Raw genomic sequence first — 27408 nt, 5'->3', positions numbered from 1 at the left:
TAGCCTCAGACCTCCTAGAAAAATCTGATAAAAATATATGGACCCTATTTTAAGAAAAGGTAAAGAAACACAAGCAGTACGGAATATAGTTTCATGGTGTTTGTACCATGTATTTGTACCTGTGTCCTGTTTCTGGATGAGAAATTAGGAACCCTTCCCATAAGTTCTCACCCTTCATCTATTGCCACCTTAAATTAGATGTAAAGCCTGAAAAAGTTAAAAAAGTAAACTATATTCCAGACAGGGAATACTTTCTATAGATTATTGAATAAGCCTGACAACCTGCAAATGGTCTAATTTGCAGACGTATCAATGTCAATTATAGTATTTTGTTTACTAAAGTATTTAATCTTTTAATAGATATAGCATAAATTTTTTATAAATTATTTAGTAAAATTTTACTTACACAGAAATCATATTATTCAATTATGTTTTTATTCTGCAGGCATGACTAGGACTTTCTGTCACATAAATATGAATTATCTAAGGAACTAGAAATGCGTGGGATTCTGATGAGCAAAGCAATTCCCAGTGATACTCTAAGGGATTCCTTATTCTTTTATACTGACTTTAAAATTAGTGGAAGATAATAATTAAGACATACCATATTAATGAAGCATGCCAGAAGTTGTAGAGAAATTAGGTACATTTTTATTTAAATTATTTAGTGTGAAATACTCCTGAAGCAACATAATGTCATACAAAAACTGGAAATGTCATCCTACATCTTTGTCTTCTGGCAGCCCACACTTAATCATTACTGATAAGTAAGAATGTTTCTCTTTTTAAAAATTTCCCAAGAGAGATTATATAGCTTTACTTGGCATGTGCTTCCACTATAAAACCACTGGGAAAGTTTTCTGGAAATACTTATTTAATGTTTAAATACTTATTTAATACTCAATCACTAATGATACAGGGAAGGAAAATTTTCTCATAGATAATACAGAGTTGGAGCATCCTCTTCGGTCTTTCCTTTATCCCTGTAATGAAATATCCTGACAGACAAATAAGGAGTTGCAGAGGACAGACAGCCAGGCTGTAGGAAATTCCTAGGGGACAAAGTTGATGAAATCACTTTTTATTTTTTAGTACCTTCTAAAATTTCATTCAGAAGATAACCATAAGATTAAAGAAAATGCTTAAATGAAAAATAAACTTTTCTTAACCACTTTAAATCTTTTGTACAAAGAAGTAAGATATAAATAGGTCTAAATAAATAAAAATCTTTTTTCTAAAACATGTTTTTCTGGTAGATACCTCAGTAAATGTTTGTTGAGAAAATACAGAATAAACTTTACAACTGATAGGTTTTCTGTAGAAATTTAGCCATAAATCAGCAAATAGAATTATCCTCTGCATAGCATTATTTTCTGTCCTCTTTTTTTTTTTTGAGACAGAGTCTCACTATGTCACCCTCAGTAGAGTGCTGTGCTGTCACAGCTCACAGCAACCTCCAACTCTTGGGCTTAAGCAATTCTCTGGCCTCAGCCTCCCAAATAGCTGGGACTACAATGCCCAGCTATTTTTAGTTGCAGTTGTCATTGTTATTTAGCAGGCCTGGACTCGGCTCAAACCCACCAGCCTTGGTGTATGTTGCCGGCACCCTAACCCCTGAGTACAGGCACTAAGCCGATTATTTTGGTCAATGATGGACCACGTATATAGCAGTGGTCCCACAATTGCCTGCCATATTGCAGTACAGGGCAGTTGTTAAGAGCACAGTTTTTTCGATTCTTTCTTTACCACTGACAAGATATTTGACCCTAGGAAGTTATTCTATTTTATTTTTTTATTACTAAATCATAGCTGTGTACATTAATGCGATCATGGGGCACCATACACTGGTTTTATAGACCGTTTGACACATTTTCATCATACTGGTTAACATAGCCTTCCTGGCATTTTCTTAGTTATTGTGTTAAGACATTTATATTCTACATTTACTAAGTTTCACATGTACCCTTGTAGGATGCACCACAGGTGTAATCCCACCAATCACCCTCCCTCCACCCATCCTCTCCCCTCCCTCTCCCCCTTCCCCCTATTCTTAGGTTATAACCGGGTTATAGCTTTCATATGAAAGCCATAAATTAGTTTCATAGTAGGGCTGAGTACAGTGGATACTTTTTCTTCCAATCTTGAAATACTTTACTAAGAATATGTTCCAGCTCCATCCATATAAACATGAAAGAGGTAAAGTCTCCATCTTTCTTTAAGGCTGCATAATATTCCATGGTGTACATATACCACAATTTATTAATCCATTCGTGGATCGATGGGTACTTGGGCTTTTTCCATGACTTAGCAATTATGAATTGGGCTGCAATAAACATCTGGTACAAATATCTTTGTTATGATGTGATTTTTGGTCTTCTGGGTATACACCTAGTAGAGGAATTATAGGATTGAATGGCAGATCTATTTTTAGATCTCTGTGTGTTCTCCAAACATCTTTCCAGAAGGAATGTATTAATTTGCATTCCCACCAGCAGTGTAAAAGTGTTCCCTTTTCTCCACATCCACACCAACATCCCTGGTCTTGGGATTTTGTGATATGGGCTAATCTTACTGGAGTTAGATGATATCTCAAAGTAGTTTTGATTTGCATTTTTCTGATAATTAAAGATTATGAGCATTTTTTCATATGTCTGTAGGCCGTGCGCCTGTCTTCTTCAGAGAAGTTTCTCTTCAAGTCCCTTGTCCAGCCTGCGATGGGATCACTTGTTCTTTTCTTGCTTATACGTTTGAGTTCTCTGTGGATTCTGGTTATTAAACCTTTGTCGGAGATATAACTTACAAATATCTTCCCCCATTCTGAGGGCTGTTTGCTTCCTTTACTTCTTACTGTGTTCTTGGCTGTGCAGAAGCTTTTTAGTTTGATCAGGTCCCAGTAGTGTATTTTTGAAGCTGCTTCAATTCCCCGGGGGGTCCTCCTCATAAAATACTCGCCCAGACCGATTTCTTCAAGGGTTTTCCCTGCACTCTCCTCTAATATCTTTATAGTTTCATGTCTTAAGTTTAAATCTTTAATTCAGTGAGAGTCTGTCTTAGTTAATGGTGAAAGGTGTGGGTCCAGTTTCAGTCTTCTACAGGTTGCCAGCCAGTTCACCCAGCACCATTTGTTAAATAGGGAATCTTTTCCCCACTGAATGTTTTTAATTGGCTTGTCAAAGATCAAATAATGGTAAGTAGCTGGATTCATCTCTTGGTTCTCTATTCTGTTCCAGACATCTACTTCTCTGTTTTTGTGCCAGTACCATGCTGTTTTGATCACTATTGATTTATAGTATAGTTTGAGGTCTGGTAGCGTGATTCCTCCTGCTTTGTTTTTATTTCTGAATAATGTCTTGGCTATTCGAGGTTTTTTTTTTATTCCATATAAAACTAAGTATTATTTTTTCAAGATCTTTAAAGTATGACAGTGGGGAGTGGTGCCTGTGGCTCAGTGAGTAGGGCGCCGGCCCCATATACCGAGGGTGGCAGGTTCAAACCCAGCCTTGGCTGAACTGCAACCAAAAAATAGCCGGGCGTTGTGGTGGGTGCCTGTAGTCCCAGCTGCTGGGGAGGCTGAGGCAGAAGAATCGCGAAAGCCCAAGAGCTGGAGCTTGCTGTGAGTCCTGTGACATCATGGCACTCTACCAAGGGTGGTAAAGTGAGACTCTGTCTCTACAAAAAAAAAAAAAGTATGACCGTGGGGCTTTAATAGGGATTGCATTAAAATCATATATTGCTTTGGGTAGTATGATCATTTTAACAATGTTGATTCTTCCCAGCCATGAGCATGGCATGTTTTTCCATTTGTTAACATTTTCAGCTATTTCTTTTCTTAGAGTTTCATAGTTCTCTTTATAGAGATCTTTCACATCCTTTGTTAGATAAACTCCCAAATATTTCATCATCTTTGGCACGACTGTAATGGAATAGTGTCCTTAACTGTTTTTTCAACTTGACTATTGTTGGTATATATAAAGGCTACTGATTTATGAATGTTGATTTTGTAACCTGAGATGCTGTTGTATTTCTTAATCACTTCTAAGAGTTTTGTAGTAGAATCCCTGGTGTTTTCCAGGTATACAATCATATCATCTGCGAAGAGAGAAAGTTTGATCTCTTCTGACCCTATATGGATACCCTTGATCGCCTTTTCTTCCCTAATTGCGATGGCTAAAACTTACATTACAGTGTTAAAGAGCAGAGGAGACAATGGGCAGCCTTGTCTGGTTCCTGATCTGAGTGGAAATGATTCCAATTTAACTCCATTCAATATGATATTGGCTGTGGGTTTGCTGTAGATGGCCTCTCTCAGTTTAAGAAATGTCCCTTCTATACCAATTTTCTTAAGTGTTCTGATCATGAAGGGATGCTGGATATTATCAAAAGTTTTTTCTGCATCAATTGAGAGAATCATATGGTCTTTGTTCTTTAATTTGTTTATGTGCTGAATTATGCTTATAGATTTACATATATTGAACCAGCCTTGAGACCCTGGGATAAAACCGACTTGGTCATGATGTATAATTTGTTTGATGTGTTGCTGGATTCTGTTTGTTAGGATCTTGTTGAATATTTTTGCATCTATATTCATTAGTGATATTGGTCTATAATTTTCTTTTCTTGTTGGGTCTTTTTCTGGTTTGGGGATCAGGGTGATGTTTGCTTCATAGAATGTGTTAGGTAGTCTTCCTTCTTTTTCTACATTTTGGAACAGGTTGAATAATATAGGTACTAGTTCCTCTTGAAAGGTTTGGTAGAATTCTGACATGAAGCCATCTGGTCCCAGGCTTTTCTTTTTAAGGAGATTTTGTATGGTTGATGCTATTTCAGAACTTGATATTGGCTGTTAAACATTTCCACTTGATTCTGGCTAAGTCTTGGAAGGTGACATGCTTCCAAGTATTCATCAATTTCCTTCAGATTTTCATATTTCTGAGAATAAAGTTTCTTGTAATATACATTAAGGATTTTTTGAATTTCTGAGGAGTCTGTTTTTATTTCGTCTTTGTCATTTCTGATTGATGAGATTAGAGATTTTACTCTTTTTTTCCTGGTTAGGTTAGCCAAAGGTTTATCTATTATATTGACCTATTCAAAAAACCAACTTTTTGATTTATTGATCTTTTGTATAATTCTTTTGTTTTTGATTTTATTTAATTCTGTTCTAATTTTGGTTATTTCTTTTTTTTTTTTATTGTTGGGGATTCATTGAGGGTACAATAAACCAGGTTACACTGATTGCAATTGTTAGGTAAAGTCCCTCTTGCAATCATGTCTTGCCCCCATAATAATTTTGGTTATTTCTTTTCTTCTACTGGGTTTGGGGTTGGAATGTTCTTCCTTTTCCAGTTGCTTGAGATGTCCCGTTAAGTTGTTAACTTCCTCTCTTTCCGTTCTTTTGAGGAAGGCTTGCAGTGCTTTAAATTTCTCTCTTAGGACTGCCTTTGTGGTATTCCAGAGGTTCTGATAATTCGTGTCTTCATTGTCGTTTTGTTCCAAAAATTTGGCAATTTCCTTCTTAGTCTCATCTATGACCCAGCTATCATTCAGCGTAAGGTTATTCAACTTCCACGTTTTTGTATGAATATGCAGATTCCTGTTGTTACTGAGTTCAACTTTTATTCCATGGTGTTCCGAGAAGATGCAAGGAATAATTTCTATTCCTTTAAATTTACTGAGGTTACACTTGTGACCTAAGATGTGATCAATTTTGGTGTATGTTCCGTGGGCTGATGAGAAGTATGTGTATTCAGTTTTGTTGGGATGAAATGTTCTGTAGATGTCTGAGAACTCCAAATGTTGGATGGTTAGGTTTAAATCTAAAATTTCTTTGCTCAGCATCTTATTGGAGGATCTATACAACACTGCCAAATGAGTGTTGAAATCTCTATTATGGAGCTGGAGGAAATCAAGTTGCTCATGTCTGTTAGAGTTTCTCTTATAAATTGAGGTGCATTCTGGTTGGGTACATAAATATTAATAATTGAAATCTCATCATATTGAGTATTATTCTTAACAAATATGAAGTGACCATTCTTGTCCTTCCTTACTGTTGTTGGTTTAAAGCCTATTGTGTCTGAAAATAGAATTGGGACACCTACTTTTTTCTGATTACCATTTGCCTAAAATATGGACATCCATCCTTTCACCCTGAGTCTATATTTATCTTTTAAGGTAAGATGTGACTCTTGTATGCATCAGATATCTGGACTGAGTTTTTGTATCCAGTCCGCTAACCTGTGCCTCTTTAGAGGACAGTTTAAGCTGTTCACATTAATGGAGAGTATTGATAAGTCTGATAAAATTTTAGGTATCGGGTTTTTTGAAAGTCCAGTGGACATTTTTAATCATTTTGCTACTGTGGAAGTTGGAGTTTGATCAAAAGTTTCTGAGTGAGTTTACTTTTGTGGTAGAGGATTGGACTGGTCATTATGTAGGATAGGTCTGAGAATATCCTGAAGAGCTGGTTTGGTTACGGCAAATTTCTTCAACATATGAATGTCATTGAAGTATTTAATTTCTCCATCATGAATGAGACTCAGTTTAGCTGGATACACCATCCGCGGTTGAAAGTTATTTTGCTTTAGGAGATTAAAAGTCAATAACCACCATCTTCTGGTTTGAAAATGTTTCAGCAGAGAGATCTGCAGTCATTCTAATATTCTTCCCTTTGTAGGTAATGGATTTCTTACGCCTGGCTGTTTTCAGAATTTTCTCCTTCATATTAACTTTAGTGAAGTTAATTATGATATGTCTGGAGGATGTCTAATTCGGTTTGAGTCATGCTAGAGTTCTGAAACTGCTATCTGAATTTCAGAATCTCTTGGCATGTCTGGAAAATTCTCTTTCATAATTTCATGGAGAAGGGCCTCTGTGCCTTGCGAGGCCACTTCATCACTTTCAGGGATTCCAATGAGGCAGATATTACCCTTCTTCGAATTATCCCTGAGCTCTCTGAGAGAATGATCCATTTTTGCTCTCCATTTCTCTTCCTCTTAGAGAGTTTGGGAACGTTCAAAGGCTTTGTCTTCAGTGTCAGAAATCCTTTCTTCTGCTTGCTCCACTCTGTTACTGAGGGATTTTACTGTATTTTTCAGATCTTTGGGGGCAGCAAATTCTTGCTTCAGTGCGTCAAATTCTTTGGTGGTTTTGTCTTTAAATTTGTTAAATTTTTGAGACAACTTTTGAATTTCTCCTCGAATTTCTAATTCTGACTTTTGAATTGCTCCTCGAATTTCTAATTCCAAATTTTCCTCCATTCTATTAATCTTATTTGCAATCCAAATTCTGAATTCAATTTCTGACATCTCGGCCAGCTGTTTATGAATGAGATCTCCAGTTACAGCTGCCATATCTTTCCTTGGGGGGGGAGTTATCTATTTTGGTTATTCATGTTATCAGAGTTTTTCTGCTGATTCCACCCCATGTTTGTTTTACACCATTTGATTTTTCCCCTGGAGCTTTGTGGAGGACCCATACAGTGCTATGGCCTGAGATACTGGGGACCTGTTTGGTGTGGTGGGGCTAAGTGATTCTGTCTTATTTTCAGCTGGTCTCTGTTTGACCCTAGTGAAACAGTTACTCTGGGTTGAAGTCTGAGCTGTGGAGAAATACCAGCAATTAAGTCACCCCGACCCCCACAGGCAACAATTGGAAAAGGAAAATCAAACCTTCCTACAACCGCACACCCAGGGCACCAGTTGAATAGTCCTCGGGCGATTGGCTCAGTTCAAAAGGTCCAAATCAATTATCTCAGTCAGCACCTGTCTCAGGTGGGAGAGTTCAAAAGGTCTCTGGCAACTGGATCACAGGGGTCTCGTGACAACTCAAATATGAGTTGCTCCAGTGCTCTGTGGAGTCAGGAGGACCCACCCAGCAAATAGATTTGTCTGGGAAGGTTGATGCCTCCTTCCCCACCTTGCACCTCTGTCACACCCAGTCACTGCTAGCATTGCAGGGCTGTGACCCAGTTGCCTCTAGTGAACAGATACTACAGGGGTTTGCACCTGCCTGAATCACAAGGAAATCTGTTTCTGCTCAGCCAGGCCACTGCGCTCTCCCTCTATCCAGCGGGGAGGTGAGGCCTGACAACCTCGGGCATTTGATGGAGGCTGGGGGGCGTGTTCACTCAGTTCCAGCCCCACCCCGATTGATGTTACTGACAGAACAGAACATAACAACTTTGCGGGAATTTGTTTCTGTCCCTGCTAAATTCCCCTGCAAAAGAGAAGTTATTTTGAGTTCCCAGACCCTGCGCCTCAGGCCCTGTCTTTGCTCCTGTAGGTTTGTATTCGTTTAGCTGTCAGTTCTAGCCTTCTGCCTTCCTTTGTCTATAGGCTGATGATCCCCTGAGGGCCGGGTGCATCTTAGGCTCAGTAAAGCGGTCCTCTGGACCAGCCCTGCCCTGGGAATTTCCCAGCTCTGCACGTGTGTTTCTAGTCCCCACGCTCCACCCAGGCAGGTACCGCCTCAGGCAAACCCTTTAGTCATGGGGCCTGCATTTCCGTCCCAGATCTGTTCCGTGGTGGTTGCCACCTGAGAAGATGCCCAGCCTCCTCTGGTTGCCCAGAGAGACAGGAGTGTGGCTTTGGAATATCCAGGAGTGAGCCCTATTGTTGCCAAAAATGGCTGCTGCTCTGAGCCTCTGGGCACCGCTGCTTCCGTATGGTTCCCTCTCAGCCAACCATCCTCTCCTCACTCCCGTGCCGCAGAATCAACACTGCAGTCTAGGCCCTGTCCACACCCCTCAAGAAATCACCTGAGAATCTGAATTCCTGGGGGGCAGGCCTTCAGACCACAGAGTGAGAGTGGAGAGGAGTGCTGGGAGCTCAGAATTGTAGATAGAGAATATATACAGTTTTATACAGTTTTATGCCTTTCAGAACACCGTGGCACCCTTGTAGGGAGGTAGGTCCAGTTTTTAGAAGGTCTCTCCTGTGGAGTGGAGTGGGAGGACCTTTGAACTCTGCTCATTTGTTTGTGGGGCACTTCAAGCCGTTCTCATGGGGGAGGGGACTCCCGTCCGCTTGGTGATGGATTTTGTACCTTTTCTTTGTATTCTTGGGGTTGCAGCTGGCCTCAATGGGGTTGATGTGCTTTCTTCAACCTTCTCTCTTGGTGCAGCTCTAATCCACCAGGTTACTTGCTAAATTTCTGTCCTTTAACTCTCCTTCTGGATGGCAGCCTCTGTGGAAAGCTGGCTTCAGTCAGCCATCTTGTCTCCGCCCCTCAAGTTATTTTATTTTTGAATGTCTCTGTCTTTTAATTTTCTTAGATGTAAAATTGGAGACTTTATAGGTAATTGTGAAAATTAAATATTAAGTTAATTGATGAAAGCACCTAGAACAGTACCTGGCTTATAGTAAGAAAACATTATGAATTATTTGCTGTTATAACCACCACCATCATCATCTTCACTGTTTGCTAAACTCTGTTGATGTTATAAATTATAACTAGATTATAAGGATACAAAAATGAATAACAAAGTTGCTTACCATCCAGTGGGGATGACAGAGCTTGATATACAAAGAGATAAATGTTTACATCAGTTAAGTATGTTTTTATGTAATGATTTGTATCTTTGTGATTTTAAATCTTATGGAAAATCATTACTTTCCCTTCTTTGAGATAATTGCCTTGGGTAAGTAAGTGAATAGATCAGTTATCAAATTATGTAGTACGTGTTTTCCTGAAGAGGTTTTGAATATACTGAATGTTGGCTAACTTCATAAATGTTATTATTGTCTCATCATAGTCTCAGCTGTATTCACAGATTACTTTTCATTAGCATTAATATGCATAATTTTTAACTTTAATCACATTTGTCCTAGAAGACTAGCCACTTTAGTCATTTTGGTTTTCTTCATTTTGTTCAACAGTTCTCAACCTGTGAGTCACGACCCCTTTTTAACAAGGAAAATACATTGCGGCATTAGGAAGGTTGAGAACCACTGGTTTTGTTTTTTCTTGTTTTGGGAAAAGGTAATTTTAAGCTGTCCAGTGTGCTTTAAATCAAGCATAATGATTTATTCTCTATTATTCCTACCACAAAAATAAAGCTAAAATAAAACATTTAGGTTTATAAGCCAGGAAATTAATAATAGATACTCAAAACTACTCATGGTCAGTGAGTCTGTATTGATAAAGCCACTGAGTTAGAATAAGCAGCCTCCTTCTCACTCTGTAATTCTGTGGTGTCAGCAGCTATATTTGTCATCATGTCCTTGTACCCAGCCCATAAATGAACATTCAGGAATTGTGTACTTCAGTAGTAGACATTATTTTTTTATTCTGTCTTACATATTTATAATAAATTACTTCCTACTTTTACCAACTATTCATGCAAAAAATATAGGACACAAGAGAGCTTTTAGGTTGTTTGCATTGCTCATTTAAAAAAAGCAAAGCTGAAGTTATTTTGGAAGTGTTAATCTGTTGATTGATTTAAGAAGCACAAAGAAGTTCAAAGGATAAAAGCCAATACTGAATCAACTGTTTTAATACTCAGAAATTGATTTCATCTTTTCTCTAATTTAAGTTATTTTAACACTACAGTTTACTCCTAAACTGGGACTCTTGAGGTGATCTTAGACAAAGGCATATAAGACAGTGTGCTTTAAATCAAGCATAATGATTTAAAGACAGTTGTGTGCATAAGATAATTTCAGCTAATGAAGCATAAAATATATGAATGAGTAAAATAATAGTGCATATACAACCAAAACATAAATAACAGTCCTAAATATACTCTACTGAAATGATGTTGGCATGATTAATGTTAACATAAGTTTCCAAGAGTTAAGCTACCCTAAGAAGCACTCTGTGAATCTTAAAAATACCTATGAGATTTTGTAATAACAAACACTGTATCTGCTTAATATGAGCATATTTTTATTTTAATTTCTAATAGTTTCTCTAGATAATAGTATTAAAGATAACTTTCACTCCTTTAAAATATGTGTTTTGTTACTTTTTTTTTTTTTTTTTTTTATTGTTGGGCATTCATTGAGGGTACAATAAGCCAGGTTACACTGATTGCAATTGTTAGGTAAAGTCCCTCTTGCAATCATGTCTTGCCCCCATAAAGTGTGACACACACCAAGGCCCCACCCCCCTCCCTTGTGTTACTTTTTTATTGTGGTAAAGTATACATAAAATTTGTTATTTTAATTGTGATAAATGGTGTTTTTTAATTTTAATAATATTTTTAATTGTGACAAAATACCCATAAAATTCCCCATCTTTTTTTTTTTTTTTTTTTTTTTTTGGCCGGGGCTAGGTTTGAACCTGCCACCTCCAGCCTATGGGACCGGCACCCTACTCCTTGAGCCACAGGCACCGCCCCAAAATTCCCCATCTTAATTATTTTTTCGATGTACATGCAGTTCGATAGTGTTAAGTATATACACATTGTTGTAACCAGCCTCCATAATATATGTATGTTTATAAGGAAACAAGTAAGTTCTTTGAGATATGGTCTACTAATATGACTTTATTTTGCACATTAAGATGATATTTTTGTTCAAAACGTGAACGTGTATTTTGCTAATAAAGATTCCATTTTAGATTTTGAGCAATTATGTTAATGGAATTTTTTGTTCTCTGGCTCTGTTGTTTAATAGGAGTGAGCTGAATCGACAGAAACTTTATACCCAAGAGCTGCTTTCTCAGCTGGAAATGGCAAATGAAAAGGTAGTTGAGGTAAGATAATGACTCCCCTGGGAAGTACTTTCTGCTGCAGCTTGATACACAGGTTATAGAATTTTACCTGAGCCAGATCCAAATGAATTCTCTGCTTAGAAATAACCATACGGAAATCATCCATAACCCTGAAAGTTCACATACAACATAATATGAGTAAAAGCTTTGACAGTGAGTGATTCATCATATGTAAATGATAAAAGGTAGAGATTTTATTTTATCTCAGTTTTACCAGTATAATTAACCTATGGTGTTTCAGAGAACATACTGTTTAAGATCCTCTTTATTATGCATCTTCAAGATTATCTTTTTAACCCAGTCCTTTCATTTTGTTTTAATCTATCACAAAAACACATAGGAAATATTTTTGCCTATGGAACAATATATTTATGTTAGAGCTAAATAATATAAATTATATTAGAACTAAACTTAGCAAAGTTTGTCATGGTTTTTCTTTGAGGTTTTAAAAAAATAAATAATTTTTTAATTATTTTGGGGGCTTCTAGATATCTAGTTCTTCATTTGACATTTTAACTTCAGATGTGCTTTTTGGAATTTCACTAATAGGATATATGGTCTCTTCTCTCTTTGTGGTCTGCTGTAGCATTCAGTGAAATCATTACTCTTAAGTATCATGGCATTATAATTTGACATCAGCCATTTAGAAAACAGTTAAGGGATAGTCATTAAAATACTCTTTAATGTAGCTCCTGTCTCTGGAAGTCTTTTCTAAGGAAGTTATTTAAAATATGAAAGAATTTAAATGAAGTTATTCAACACAGTAATGTTAATATTAGATCAAAAGCAAACAAAATGATTAATTGAAAATGAACAGTTGCATATATTATGACTTAGTGAATCTGAACTGTTTCTTAGCCATTATAAGTAGTTATAGTAGTAGAATAGAAAATGTGTAATATGTAGTCTGGTTATAAATATGAAAGTGATTATTATAGATGATGAGATTTTTTTCCCCCCCAAGTTTTCTCTAACATATTGTGTGCTTCTTAAAATTTAACACTACCTATTTAAACATCTTGGTAAGTTGGAACAGCCATTATATTTCTCTGCATAAAATTAAATTTTGCTTTTGGGCATATAAGAAATAGAGTAGGCTCATTCTAGCAGGATACTCTTATTTCAGTGTTTTATATTACTGTATTAGCCATGACATTCATTCTTATCACTTGTATGTTAGGGCATAGAAACTACAGATATTTGGTTCTTCATAAAAAGTATATTTTTTCTATTAATACATGTTCCTGATTAGGCTTATAGTATTCTCTCAATTCAGTAAGTGCCAGAAAAATTGTATAACAATTATAGTTGTAAAAATATATTTTTTTTCGGGTGGCAGCTAAAAAAAAAAACTGCAAAAAAAAATTTTTTTTTTTTTCAGACGACTATAACCAGGCTAGTAAGAGTGGGGAATGCTGCTGGGCACAGTTGTTCATGCTGGTAATCCTAGCACTTTGGGAAGCCGAAGCAGGTGGATTGCTTGAGCTCAAGAGTTGGAGACAAGCCTGAGCAAGAGCGAGATCCTGTCTCTAAAAGTAGCTGGGTGTTGTAGCAGGCACCTGTAGTCCCAACTACTGGGGAGGCTGAGGCAAGAAAATTATTCTAGCCCAAGAGTTTGAGGTTGCCGTGAGCTATGAGGCAACAGCACTTTATCAAGGGTAACAAAGTGACACTCTATCTCAAAAAAATAAAAAACAAAAATAAATTTTAAAAATGGAGAGTGCTAATGTATGCGTTCATAATTTTTAACTGATAGATTATTTGAACGCATCTGTATGACAGTATGTTGTGACAGCTTTGTACTTATGATGCCTACATAGTTTCTGCCATAACAAAATATTACAAACTAAGTGGCTTAAAAACAGCAGAAAATTCTTGTTCTCACAGATCTAGAAGCTAGATGTCCAAAATCAAGGTGTGGGCATTTTTAGTTCCTTCTGAGTACTGTGAGAGATGGTCTGCTCCAAGCCTCTCTCCTCGCATACAGCAGCCTCAGGTGTTTCTTGGCTTGTTAGTGGCGTTCTCTCTGTGTCTTCACACTGTCTTCCCCTTGTACCTGTATGATTATTATCCAAATTTCCTCTTTTTATAAAGACACCAATAATATGAATGATGGCGGACTCTAATGACCTCATTTTAACTTGATCATCTGCAAAGGCTATTTTCGAGTAAGATCACATTCACAGGTACTGGGGGTTAGGAATTTGGCATTGTTTGTGGGGACACAGTCAACCCATAATAGTCTTTGAAGTATGCACATGTCTTGGGGAATATACAGAAACAGAATTCATCCCAACCCTACTGAAGTCCTGCTTTGTAATGCCCAGAAGTCTTGTGTTTTCACAAATTCTCCAGGTGATTCTAAAGCAATGATCTAGCATTTCAAGGTTAATAGATCAAAAATTGAAAATCTTGATATTAACTACTAATTCACTTTGCTTTTGAATTTGTCAATTCATTTTCTTTGATGGCAAGAATGTAAAATCACCTTTATGTCTTGAAGCTTGTAACTTGAAAAATATAAATTTGGAGATGTTATCTTTGTACTTTATAAGTGGTAAATTGATGTCCAGATTTTTCATTGATTATTCTACAAAACATCTCCATATCACGTATGGATTTCTAATTTGTTTTGTTTTATATTTCTCTTGAATAGAATGAAAACTTAATTCTAGAGCATCAAGAAAAAGCCAACAGACTTCAAAGGCGTCTAAATCAGGCTGAAGAGAGAGCTGCTTCAGCTTCCCAGCAGGTAGGGAACATCCTCATTATCCCAAGATAATAAATAGTCTGAGCAGTTTAAAGATAAGAAAAGGTTTCTTAGAAGATCTCAGAGAACTAGTAGTTTTATTTTTACTTGGTTAACATATTTAAAATCAGTCCCTTTAATATTTTAATTTGAAAAAGTAAACTTTAGGAACAAAACAAACATCAGTATCTTTCAGTTGACACTTCCTCCAGAACTACACTGTCTGTTCTGGCAGTATCTAGCCGCAGCCAGTTATTTAAATTGAAACTACTTAAATGAAATATAAAATTGAGATCCCTACTCATGCTAGCCAGATTTCAAATGCTCAATAGCCACATGTAGCTATGGCCATTATATTGGACAGTGTAGATATGGAGCATTTCTGTCATCACAAAAAGGTAGTATTAGACAACACTGCTCCAGAATTATGTTCCGTCTGAAACTCGGCAGAAGGCCAGGTGCAGTGGCTCACACCTGCAACCCTAGGTACTTGAGAGGCTGAGATGGGAGGATCACTTCAAGAATTCAAGGCTCTATGAGCTATGATTGAGCCCTTGCAGTCCAGCCTGGTAACAGAGCAAAACTCGATATCTCTTTAAATAAATGTTAATGAAGACAGAAAAAGTAAGAAAGGAAAGGAAGAAGAAAAAGAAAGTTTCCCCAAGTTTGAAAGTAGATAACATTGCTTTGTCTATAATATTTCAAATTGTACTGCCCTTGTTTTTGTTTTAGTTTTAAGTAGAAAAGAATAAATTACATGGCTTACAGATTAACTTCATTTAATGCACATTTCTTTATGACTAAGTAAATGTAAAATACAACATAAAAGTTGTCCAATGGAAAATAGAATAGAATATACAGAACATCAATGAAATACAAAGAGGTGATTTATCAAAATATGTATGCAACATAGAAATGAACTGGGCTATTTGTTTTGAAGTAGGAGCAGTAGTCCCTACTATTAGGAACAAAATGAGACCAGTTTAGTGATTATAAAGATAGGCTAGAAACAAATGTGTAGGTAAATATAGGTAGATATAATAGGTAAATAGGGCAGGCAGACAACAAAAACAAATCAAGTCACTGTATTATTAACTACATTTGGCTACAAATGTAGTATTGTAATCAAAGGTAATATTTTCTTAGCTACAAGAGCATTTTATACAAAGTAAAGCACCTGAATTCAGTTTATGTTCATGATGTGTATGGATTTTTAAAATTTATTTCTGGTATGAACACTGCAGGACACGTGAAAACTCAATAATAATTTGTTTTTTTATTTCTATCCTTGAAAGTAATTATAACATTGTCAAATAATTTTAATTAATGGATTCAGTAATCATTCAAGAATTCATTCACTTAGATTATAAGGTAACAGGAATCGAGAAGCGCTGGGCAGTATCTTCAATTTACTATCAGTCAAATCACCAGCTGCCATTAAGTGGTCATATGACTGTGGGCAAGTTTAACTTTTCTAAGTTTCAGTTTGCTCATGTTTAGTATAGGATAATAATACCTCCCTCATGGAATTACTGAAAGATAGAAAAAGTTAACACATGTAAAGCATTTGCCATAGTGGTAAGTAGATATTTACATGGATACGTAAGAAATCATATTACTACATCATAATCCTTAAAGCTTCACATTTACCTTTCTTTAGGGATATGGTAAAGAAATGCCTATTTAAGATCAACTACCTTGAGTTTTATAGTAAAAATAAACTATAGTTATATAATCCTATTGCATCTAGTTTAGTATCCATTCCCTCAACAGAATTAAACCTAAACAGTCCAACACTGATGATTCTTTTGTTAAACTCTCCAAAGACAAAAATTCATCACTTTGAGGTCGCCTTTTTTTAATGCTTTGTCAATAACCACTTCATAAATTGTTCTGTAACAGATTTTTCCTTATGCTTTTCTCCTTCCATTTTGTTCTTCTTTGAAGATGGAAAGTAATCATTCAACATTCTCCCCTCATAAAAAAGGAATTTCTTCCCCAGAGTTAATACTTTTTCTTTTTCTTTTTTGCTGTTTTTGCCCAGGGCTGGGTTTGACCCCACCACCTCTGGTATATGGGGCCGGTGCCCTACTCCTTTGAGCCACAGGCACTGCCTCAGTTAATACTTTTTCTATTTCAAATGAATCCAAGTGATAAACTTTCTTTATAAGACAATATTCAACTTTTTTCATCTGTATCTTTGCTTTCTCTTAATGTTTTCTAATTTTCTCATTTTCCTATAAAACTGGAACTGCTATTAGAAATGTCAGTAGTATCCTACTAAGAGCATAATTAATAAAATGAAAGGAATTTAAAAATTATTATCATCTCTGACACCTCAGTTATTGGTCCACTACAAGATGTGTATTTTACCGATTCAGTCATGCTCTCAACATGCTGTTCTTATTAACTTTGTCCATGTGTCATTCATCCATTCTGAGTGTATCACTCTAGACTACACTGTTGAATGCTATGCTGTGTTCTTTTGATAGTATGAAGTTTTTTTTAAATCGCTACGGTGAAGCCTTTCTATACAACAACACAAAACCTAAAAGTTATTTTAAAATGTTAGAAATGTAACCACATACAGTTTCATATTTCTCCATCAGAAAAGTCAATGTCAATGACAGGGAAAAATATTTGTAACCCATATGACAAAAGATTAATATCCTAAAAACAGGCAAAGTGTACTGAAGTAAAAAACAAACAAACCTAGTGCCACAGTCAAGTAGACAAATGGATAAAGGACATTCACCGAAAAGGTGGCTTTAAAACATGTTTTTAAATGTTTATTCTCACCTATAAGACAAATACAAATTTCAGCTGTAACCACATATTTTTTTTTAATTAAAAAAAGATTAAAGAACTCAGCACAATGGCTCATGCCTATAATCCTAGCACTCTGGGGAGCTAATGAGGGAGAATTACTTGAACTCAGGAGTTTACTGAAAAAGAGAAAAGGGCCAGGTACGGTGGCTCAGTCCTGTAACACTAGCACTTTGGAGGCCAAGGTGGATGGATTGCCTGAGCTCAGGAGTTGAAGACCAGCCTGAACAAGAACAAGACCCTTTCTCTAAAATTAAAGAAGAAGAAAAGAAAAAAGCTGAGTGTTGTGGCAGGCACCTGTAGTCCCAGCTACTCAAGAGGCTGAGGCAAGAGGATCACCTGAGCCCAAGAGTTTGAGGTTGCTGTGAGCTATGATGCCATGGCACTCTACCCAGGGTGACAGAGTGAGACTCTGTCTCAAAAAAGAAAAAGAAGAGAAAGGTAGGTTTATCAGATAAGAGCAAGATACAGGTTTAGAGAATAAGATAATGTTCTCCATCAGCAGTGAACTGGCCTCCATTGCCAGGGCAAGTAGACACAGAGGCACACAAAAAAATTATTTTTAAACCTACATGTGTTTTTTGATGTGCAGCTGTAGTCCGAGCTATTTAGGAGGCTAAGGCAGGAGGATCCCTGGTGCCAGTAGTTGAGGTTATAATGAGCTATGATGACACCACTGCACTCTACTCAGGGTGACAGAGTGAGACTCTGTCTCAAAAAAATAAAAAAACAAAGAAAAAGAAATACCTACATATATTCTCATTTAGAAAATTTCTAAAAATATACTTTTATTTATTTATTTATTTAATTTTGAGACAGAGTACTGTTGTACTGTTGTATCTTTTTTACCATGTGTATATAGTATCAATTCCAATTAATACTTAAAGATTATTTTCCTATTAGACTTTTCTCACTGTGATACAGCATCATATTTTCATTATCAGTCTGCATTGTGTTGGCTCACACTTAGTTTTACTTTAGACTGGACACTTTTCTGATTAACTTTTATCTGGGTATTTTTGGTCCATCTATGAAATGTGTTTTAAAATTCTAAGTGTACTATGTACCACTCTGAGCTATGGAATGTCATATTTGACCTGCATTTCTCTAATGTAATAAACATTTTAAATTATCAAGAGTATTATTCATTAAAATTATTTTAAGGTTGGTAGGCTTGTCAGCAACTTTATTGTAAGAGATAAACTTACTCCCATTTTAACTTATTGGAAATATATATTTGCATTTTGATATCTTGGTGAAAGAACAATGTACTCTAGCCCTGTTTGTTTTATTTATATTGTCATTAACAACTCAATGAAGTAGAGCCTTTTAGCATCTTGTATTGAAATTCATACATAATTGTATGTTTTATGTTCATACATTTAACCTGATATTAATGTTCACTAAATTGAAAACTGAGAGATGCATTGTTTAAAACCCATGACTATTCATGCACTTTCCTGAATTATTCTTTGGAATTTAATGTGATATTTTGAGAAAACAATCAAATTTTGTTCTTCTAAATATTTATATGTGAATTATAATGTAAAATGGAGAGTTGGTTATATTGCTTATACTGAGATGTGCTAGCTTATAAAACATAGAGAAGGCAAACTCTTGGTATGAGAATCTCATATTATGACTATATAGTCATAATTCCTTTCAAGGTCTTTCTGCTCTAAAATTAGAATGGCACATATTTTGGTCCGGGTTCTCATATTGTCACCAATCAAGGTCTAGAATGAAATGAACTCAAGCAAGAACTTGTGCCTTTATTAGACAATTAGAGAACTGATTGCCCTTCCTAGAGAATGTGTTTACGTCTGCTTACGACAGGGCACATGTTAGAATGCATGATCTCAATAGTAATGTAGAAACAAGGTTAGGTCATGTTTAATACATAATTCCCACCAGAAACTAGAAAATTAATAGAAGTATATTGTTAATCAGACTCGGTACACATAATGCAGTGTGCCCCATAGCTCACTATTACTTGAAATCTAATGTAGTGAAGGTTTATTTGTGTCTTTTCCCACCTACCCTAAATATGTCAATGTATGCAATAAAACTCCCTTTGCATAAAAAAAATTCTCAAGAGAAAGGTAAAAATGAATATAAAAATGACCACTTACAAAACCTCTTCCAATAAGATTATTTTCAATAATTGTAGGTTGTGATGCATGGTACTTTGTATTAATCTAAGATTTTCCACAGAGAAAGTAACTGCTTACCAATTGTTTATTTTAATTGCAGCTCAGTGTGATTACAGTGCAGAGAAGAAAAGCAGCCTCCATGATGAATCTGGAAAATATTTAAAAATATTCATAGTTCACTCACAGAACATTAGAGTTGGGAAAACAGTTGGACTAAAAGTATATTCAAGTGGTAAAAACTGCAGGGAATGGTTAAGGCCTGTGTCATTTTGTGTAAGCATTTTCCATGAGGGTTATTGGAAAACAGAACAGTGACAGCTTCCTGTAAGTAAAGAAAATATAATGCTTTATTGAGCTTCACTGGAGAATAAAGCCAGCAGAGAAGAACTTACTGACTTCATCAATGTGTCTGGTTTTTTAATTCCTCTTTTTCTCCCTTGGAAGAACATAATAATTTTCAAACTATGGTAATTTCTATTTCATATTAAAGAATTTTTAAGAAAAATTCTAGAATTTGATATTTCAAGGTTTAAGATTTGAGAATTTTACGTCAAATTGTTACTCCTAACTCATTTTAAAAGTTTCTAAGTATCCATTTTTGAACTCATAAATGCAATAAATTATGCACTTTCTAAAATGATGCTGTCATGTATTTTAATGTATAATTGTAACAATTCATTTTTAACTTACATGGTTTCCAGTATTCATAGAACTTGATACATAAGAATTTGAAAGGATTTTTTTAAATGTATTACTCAAAGGAGTACTAAAATGGAAATCTTAGATTCTGAGAATGCTTGGCATTAAACTATTGTGGTCCTATCGATCTTAATAGGTTCATGTAGTTACTCTCTGTTCCTGATTTGAACTTGGTGTTGGTGCTGCCTGGTTTCTGGTAATCAGCGTAGATAGGTTTGATCTGGATAACCAGTTAGGAGACCATTTCAGTTGTCCAGATAAAAGATAATGAGTTGGAGTTAGAGGAACATAGAAACATCAGTGGGAAGTTTAGGATTTATGCTAAATAAACTGGGGTAGTTAGTCTCATGGAGCTGAGAATTAAAGCCTGGAAGTGTTGGAGCCTGCCTTGGGGCCTTGTGTAACGTGGCTAGCTACCTCTTCAGTCTCTCCCCTACCATTCTTTCCTCTCCATGTCTTGAGCTCTAACCTTGATGACCCCCCTTTACATCCATCAGTATGTCATTGTCCCTCCCAACACAAAGGTATCTGCATATATTTTCCCATTTATGTGTTCTTCAGATCTCTATTCAAACATCACTTTCTCAAAGGAGGCTTTCCTGAATTAACTTAGGTCCCCTTGTTATGTTGCCATTAATAGTGTGCTGTATTTTTTCCTTCATAGCTCTTACCAAAATATGTAATTAACTTTTTGAAATTTTTTCTTTTATGTTATCTCCTCCCCAGCAGACTGCAGGCTTCCTTAGAGAGTCATGTCTACTCTCATTTATTATTGTATCCTTAACACCTGACACACAGAGGGTTTTCAGTAACTATTCATTCAAAAACTTGAGTGTTTGGCCGGGCCTGGGTGCTCATGCCTGTAATCCTAGCACTCTGGGAGGTTAAGGTGGGAAGAACCCTTGAACCTGAACAAGTGCAAGACCCCATCTCTACTAAAAAGAGAAAAATTAGCCAAGCACAGTGGCTGGCACCTATAGTCTCAGCTACTTGGCAGGCTGAAGCAGGAGTAGTATAGCTCACAGGCTCAGAGCAACAATCACACCATTGCACTCTAGCCAGGGCAAAAGCATAAGACTATCTCAAAAGCAAAACAAAACAAACAAACCAAAAACCAGAAAAAATGAATGTTTAAGGACAGGACCTTAGGGAATGTCTTTATTCGTTGAATGAGCTCAGGAATAGGAGTCATTGTAGAAAACTGAAATAGAAGCAATGAGAAGGTTGTAGCAAAGAGAATCCAACCCAATAAAACATTCAAGGAAAGGGCAAATTGTTGCTAGTGTCAAATGCAATGATGAGACTAAATAGTACAAATGAGGCAGTTAAATGGTAATCAGATAGGAGGCACTTATTTCCGTTTCTTAAAGAATTTTTCATTTGAGTCTTTAAAGTAAATTCCTCCCCATGTCATTCACAGACTAATTTTCATGTGATAAGTTATGTTATATTCATGTTTATAGAACATAGGATTTATTTTTAAAAAAATTTAGACATACTATAATTCTGACACAAATATGAGACTGTGGAAGAAAGCATTTGAGAAACTATAATCCTAGACAAATGGAATATAAGTATTATTATCTTTTTTCAAAAAAAAAAAAAACCCTAACCTTTCACACATACTTCTTCAAGATAAAATCTCTGAACATAGCTACTTTCTTCAAACTTTGGCTACAGGCAACTCCTCTTAACATTCTGATATTAATAACCCCTCTTTCCAGTTTGATCTCCTTCTTGAATACTTAGATATTCTCCAAGAGAAGAATAGGCTACAAATATTGAGATAATATGCCTTTCTGGTCTCTGTTGAATTTGAACAGAATCAAGCTATATTTAACAATGTATGGTTATTTTTATTTCAGAAAAGTTTGTTAATAATTTCTAACGTTCGGGTGTAGTGAATGGAGTTTTTAGCATTTCTCTATTGGTCAGTCTTGTCTTCATGTACACAGACAGTATCATTTATTCTGTGAACTGTGGTTTAGGACACAGGAGAAATGAGTAGGAAAGAGACCAAAGAAATTATGTAAATCTGAAGTGAAGAACAACACAGCTAGTTCATTTTATTTATTCGTGTTTCTTTATTGTGTCTCCCTGAGGAAGAAAGGAGATATGATCACTTCTTCTTCCCTCTTCTTTGCATACAAATATGCAAATTGGGGCAGGTAACAATCTTCTTATTTCTCCTCTGGTGTGAAAACTATACTCCCAAAATGGGAGAACATGAGCAACAATTCAGTCATTTGTTTAGTCAGCAAATATGGAATATTTCATAGCTACACAGACTTGCCAAATCAACTCAGGTAAATTAACAATGAAAAAAACACTTTAAATGTTTTACTATAAATTCTGTTCTTTCATTATAATGTGTTTTGTCATTTTTTTCAAAATAAATCTATAATGAGCTTTTGTGTATTGCAGTTTTTGGCCCGGGTTGGGTTTGAACCCGCCACCCCCGGCATATGGGTCTGGCACCTTACTCCTTTGAGCCACAGGTGCCACCCTTGTGTAAAAATTTTTATAAAAGAATTAAATGTGTCTGGCTCAGCACCTGTGGCTCAAAGGTTATGGCACCAGCCACATACACCAGGGTTGGCAGGTGCAAGCCCAGCCCAAGCCTGCTAAAACAACAATGGCAACTGCAACAACAACAACAAAAAAAATAGCTGGGCATGGTGGTGGGCGCCTGTAGTCCCAGCTACTTGGGAGGCAGAGGCAAGAGAGTCACTTAAGCCCAAGAGTTGGAGATTGCTGTGAGCTGTGACACTACGGTACTCTACCCAGGGTAGCATAGTGAGACTGTGTCTCCAAAAAAAAAAAGGTACAGGTTTTATGACAATATTAATACTGTTAGTATTTATATAAGGAAGAAAAATAAGTATATCCTTAGGTGACAAACAGTCAAAGGATAGAAGGGCATTTTTGACAACACTAACATCCTCTAGCCCAGTATTTTTCAACCTTATCTCACGGCACACTTGAACCCATAGTTAAACTTGTGTGACATACTTAAATTATGTTGATCCCAAAATGAGTAAAAAAAAAAAAAAAAAAAAGGAATATACTTACTGTGTTTTGAACTACTTTTGAAAATAATTTAATTAATCCTTAAAAATTTTTGTGATACACCAGTTGAAAATATTTATGTGTCCCACACTCCCATAGGCATTCCCAGTGTGTCTGCTACAACCCATTCTTACCTCTTTCACTCAAAGTATATTGGGTAAGAAAATGAGAATAGCATAAGAGATAACTTTGTTTTGTTTTTGAGACAGGGCCTCACTCTGTCACCCAGGCCGAAGTGCTAGTGTTCAGTGGCACAATCATATAGCTCTCTGGAGCCTCAAAGTGTCCTCAGGCCATCCTCCTGCCTCTTCCAAAAAATCACTGCAATTACAGTGTGATCCACCAAGCCCAGCCCATAAGAGGTAACTTTGAATCTGCTCTAGTTTATTTCTGTTTAAATACATATCCTTAAAGTGCAGCCCTTGTTCCTAGTACCAAAATACTTTTGATATTGTGCACAGCTGTTGAAATTCACTGATGGCAGCTCATTTCCCCATAAATGGCCCAATCCTCTTTCCAACAGCTTTGACCATTAGAAAGTTCTTCCTTACATTGAACTGAAATGTAGTTTCCTGCCTTAGTTCTACCTTGTGCAACAGAGTTAACTCTAAACCATCTTCCACATGGAGCTCTTCAGCCTTTTGAAAATAATCGTGCTGCATTTAGAAAACATCCACATTTCTCAGAGGACTTGACTTTGAATTTTGACCAGACCTGAACAGGCACTGGTATCTGAATGGACTACAATTTACATATATCCTTATTCACTCAGTCAATAAATATTTTTGAGCACCATGTTATACCAGGTAGCTTACATATCAGTCTTATTCCCAAAATAAAACATTATATTCAAAACCCTTAATCCCCTTGTTCTAAGACAGGGTATAAAATACTTGCCTAACAATGAGAGAGACAAATGTTTTAGATCCCTGGAGGATAGATATGGGCCTTGCACCCCTCCCTATCCCTCAATTCAAGAAGATTCTGACAAACCCTCTCAGGAAAGCCTGCCTTAAGAGTCACTGTAGTTAGTGATTCATGGAAATGTGCATATGTAATATTTCTCAGTGTTTAGGATGAGAAAAAAATGAACATTACTGTTCTAGAATCTACACTTCCATTAATGTAGCTTAAAATCATGTTAGCATTTTCTTGGGAGGAAGTTAAATCACACTGTTGGACAGATACTGAGCATATTTTTAACTAAAATCTTAAGTCTTTTTCAAAAGTTTTATGGCTAAGCCAAATCTTTGCCCCAGAAGTAGAACTGGTCATTTATCCCTATTAAATTTCATTACATTATTAGCTCCTGATTCTGTCATCTAGTTTGTTAGCTCTAAGTATTGGGACCTTGTCTGTTGCATTTTGTTTTACAGCTATATTTCTTGTACCCCAGACAGTTTTTGATTCACAATAAATGCTGTCTACAGCTCTGATAAACTTGCCACACACTATTTTTATGCATGTCATTGAAACAATGAGGAAATCCAGACAGATCTGAATACAGTCTTTTAGAGCATACCAGTCACCAACTAACTCCCTTAATGGATGGAATCAAGAATTGTCAGATACAGTCCTTCAACTTGCTTTTAGTCTGGCCCATATTGCTTATAAACTATCATAAAAACATCAAGAAAGATCCAGCCATCTACCTAGTGAAAGTGCATTTACGCTGTGCTAATCATATTTCCCAACTCTAATCTAGTAATCCTGTCCAAGAAGAAAATGAAGTCTTATTAGTAAATCCATGTAACATCCTAGTAATCACTACATGTTCCTTTTATGCTTATTAAAACCTTTTAATTACTTTGATAAGGCATCATGAAAATTTTTATTCAATATTTTCATTCTGTGGCAGCACAGTCCTTTTTCCAAAGAATAAAAAAAGCCATCAAAGCATAATATAATGTACAAAGAAACCTCTTAACACTAAGATCTGGGAAGATTAAAAATGAGACTAGCATCTCCTTTCATATAAACTACTCTAGAGGATAAAAGAAAATGAGGGAAGTAATAATCATATTTCTACAAATAACCAAAAGAATGCATTGGAGAACTTATTTTGTGGAATTGTGGTATGCTGATTTATATTAATAATGTCTATTTATTGAACATCTATCATGTGCTTGACATTTATTATCTCATATAATCCAACAACCCTTCCAAAAATACGAGGTATAGTAAAAGAAATTATTTGCCTGGGCTTACATAGCTGACAAGTACTGCTAGGTTTCAAACCAAGATTCCTTCTACTATGCAACATTGCATCCTTAGGGTTTGCAGAATGAATAATTTTGACACCTCTCTCTCTTGCTGGCAGTGACTCAGCCTTTATAGGTTCTCTGAGTGCCCTGGGGTGTCATTCATCCCAGTCAGGAGGAGGCTTCAGCTCACTATTAAACATCCTAGTCATCAAGTGACTCTTTACCGATGCACATTCCTTTTTTAGTTCAAGGATCAAGTTCCTGATGGATGCAAAATAGGATTTGAAATATTCTACTTCCACTTTTTCATTTTTTAATCTTAGAATAAGTCTGAGCAGTGGCCTCTTTTTTTTTTTTTCCTTTTTCCTTTTTCAACTCTGACACTAACCCAAAAAGTCCTTCTGGATGTCAAATTTTGTACATATATGTATATGTATGTATATATGTATGTGTGTGTATGTGTGTGTGTGTGTGTGTGTAGAAATTATCCTAGAAAAAGCATCTTCATATCTAGTAGGATTTGGTGATTTTTCCAAACCTGGAAAAGCAACTGACCACAACCTAAATATAACTCAAGTAACTTTAGTGGAAAATACAGATCTAAGCAAAGGAAGTAATAATAATTAGTTGACCACCTCCTTTGAAGGTTTCCAGATTTCTTTAATGAATGATTAAAATTTCACCAATTTTAATCTTTAAAAAACTCATAGATACATATTCAATTTTGTTCAGTAGTTATAAAGTGCTTTAATATTTTATGATTTCTTTTGTCAAAATAAGCATGGTATTTTAAAGCTTGGTGTTTAAAAGATACATACTTAGAATACTTGGGACGAGTTGAGGCAAACATAACATCATAACTGTTTGATGTTATGATGTTACAGAGACTCAAGCAGTACAGGTAAACCAGAATGAAAATCGGTGAGAAAAAGGAGAAGAGTTCCCTTTGAGACTGCTGCATGCACGAGAAAAACAGCAGAGAAGATTTGCTTCCCAAAGAAATTGTTTTACACCGGTAATAATCCTGAAATTAGAATCATCAGCCAGATTAGTGAGTAAATCTCTAAGCCTGCAATTGTAAAAGTTTTCTTTCCTTTTTTTTTTTTTTTAATCAGCCACATACAAGTCAAGTAATAATGGGAAACTATCAGGACTGGCCAGGTGTGCTGGCTCACACCTGTAGTCCCAGCACTTTGGGAGACTGAGGAGGGAGAAGAGTTGAGACCAGGAGTTGAAGACCAGCCCAGCCCAACATATATAGCAAAGCACTGCCTGTACAAAAATGTAAATTAATTAATTAAAAGAATATCAGAACACACTGATGATGTATTAAGAATGGCACTACACATAATTTTATCTTTGCTACTTAATTTGTCATTTGTTATTTGTAAAGATAACTAGATTTATTATAAATACTTTATATCACAGAAATGCTGACTTGAAGGTTTTGTATAGCTTCAGTTAAAAATGTCAAATGACATCAGTCCTCATCACTAAAAAATTATATGATTTCAAGTAATTCTCTTTAACTTGCCAAGCAATGTTAGGATATAGGGAAGATTAAGTTATTCTTTCAGTTCCTGATAGCTGTGTTGTTTGATCATATATGTGTATATTAATCAGTAAATATGTATAATGTTACACAGTTGTATGTGTGACTAAATCAACTAATTCACTTCTCCCTAGAGTAAGGCAGAGACTGACCATAAGCAGACTATACTGTTTAATAATCATTAGGTTATACTCATAATCTTTTAACCAGTACATTAACATGTTTTAAGCCAAGATTACTGACTTTATTTTATAGGAATTCATTGAACATCTATATTCATTCACGTGCATAACCTTAAGTATATTCAAAAACTGTGTATTACTTTACATGAACAATTTTTGTCTTCTGACTCAGAGCTTAATTCCAGATGGACTGGAATTGACTCCCAGCTCTACCACCCACTAACTGACCTTAAGCAAATTACCTAATTTCTCTGTGCCT

The 27408-nt window shown here is 35.8% G+C and overlaps 1 protein-coding gene across 5 annotated transcripts in view; it reads left to right on the top strand.

Annotated features, from left to right (window-relative positions):
- Positions 1-27041, top strand: part of SCLT1 (sodium channel and clathrin linker 1) — a 183401-nt gene extending 156360 nt beyond the window's left edge. For 2 of the 5 annotated variants that reach the window (XM_053580284.1, XM_053580187.1), the window contains 3 exons: positions 11619-11697; positions 14372-14467; positions 19544-20080. In XM_053580284.1, the coding sequence (XP_053436259.1) occupies positions 11619-11697; positions 14372-14467; positions 19544-19606 (238 nt within the window). In that variant the 3' untranslated portion in view covers positions 19607-20080. Of the gene's footprint in view, positions 1-11618; positions 11698-14371; positions 14468-19543; positions 20081-26299; positions 26431-26530 lie in introns of those variants that run through there. The other 3 variants (XR_008377652.1, XR_008377655.1, XR_008377638.1) reach the window with 2 other exon arrangements.
- Positions 27042-27408: the final 367 nt, after the last annotated feature.

The sequence above is a fragment of the Nycticebus coucang genome, chromosome 1 (assembly GCF_027406575.1).
Source record: "Nycticebus coucang isolate mNycCou1 chromosome 1, mNycCou1.pri, whole genome shotgun sequence".
Lineage (NCBI taxonomy): Eukaryota > Metazoa > Chordata > Mammalia > Primates > Lorisidae > Nycticebus > Nycticebus coucang.
This window is presented reverse-complemented; position numbering and strand designations above follow the sequence as displayed.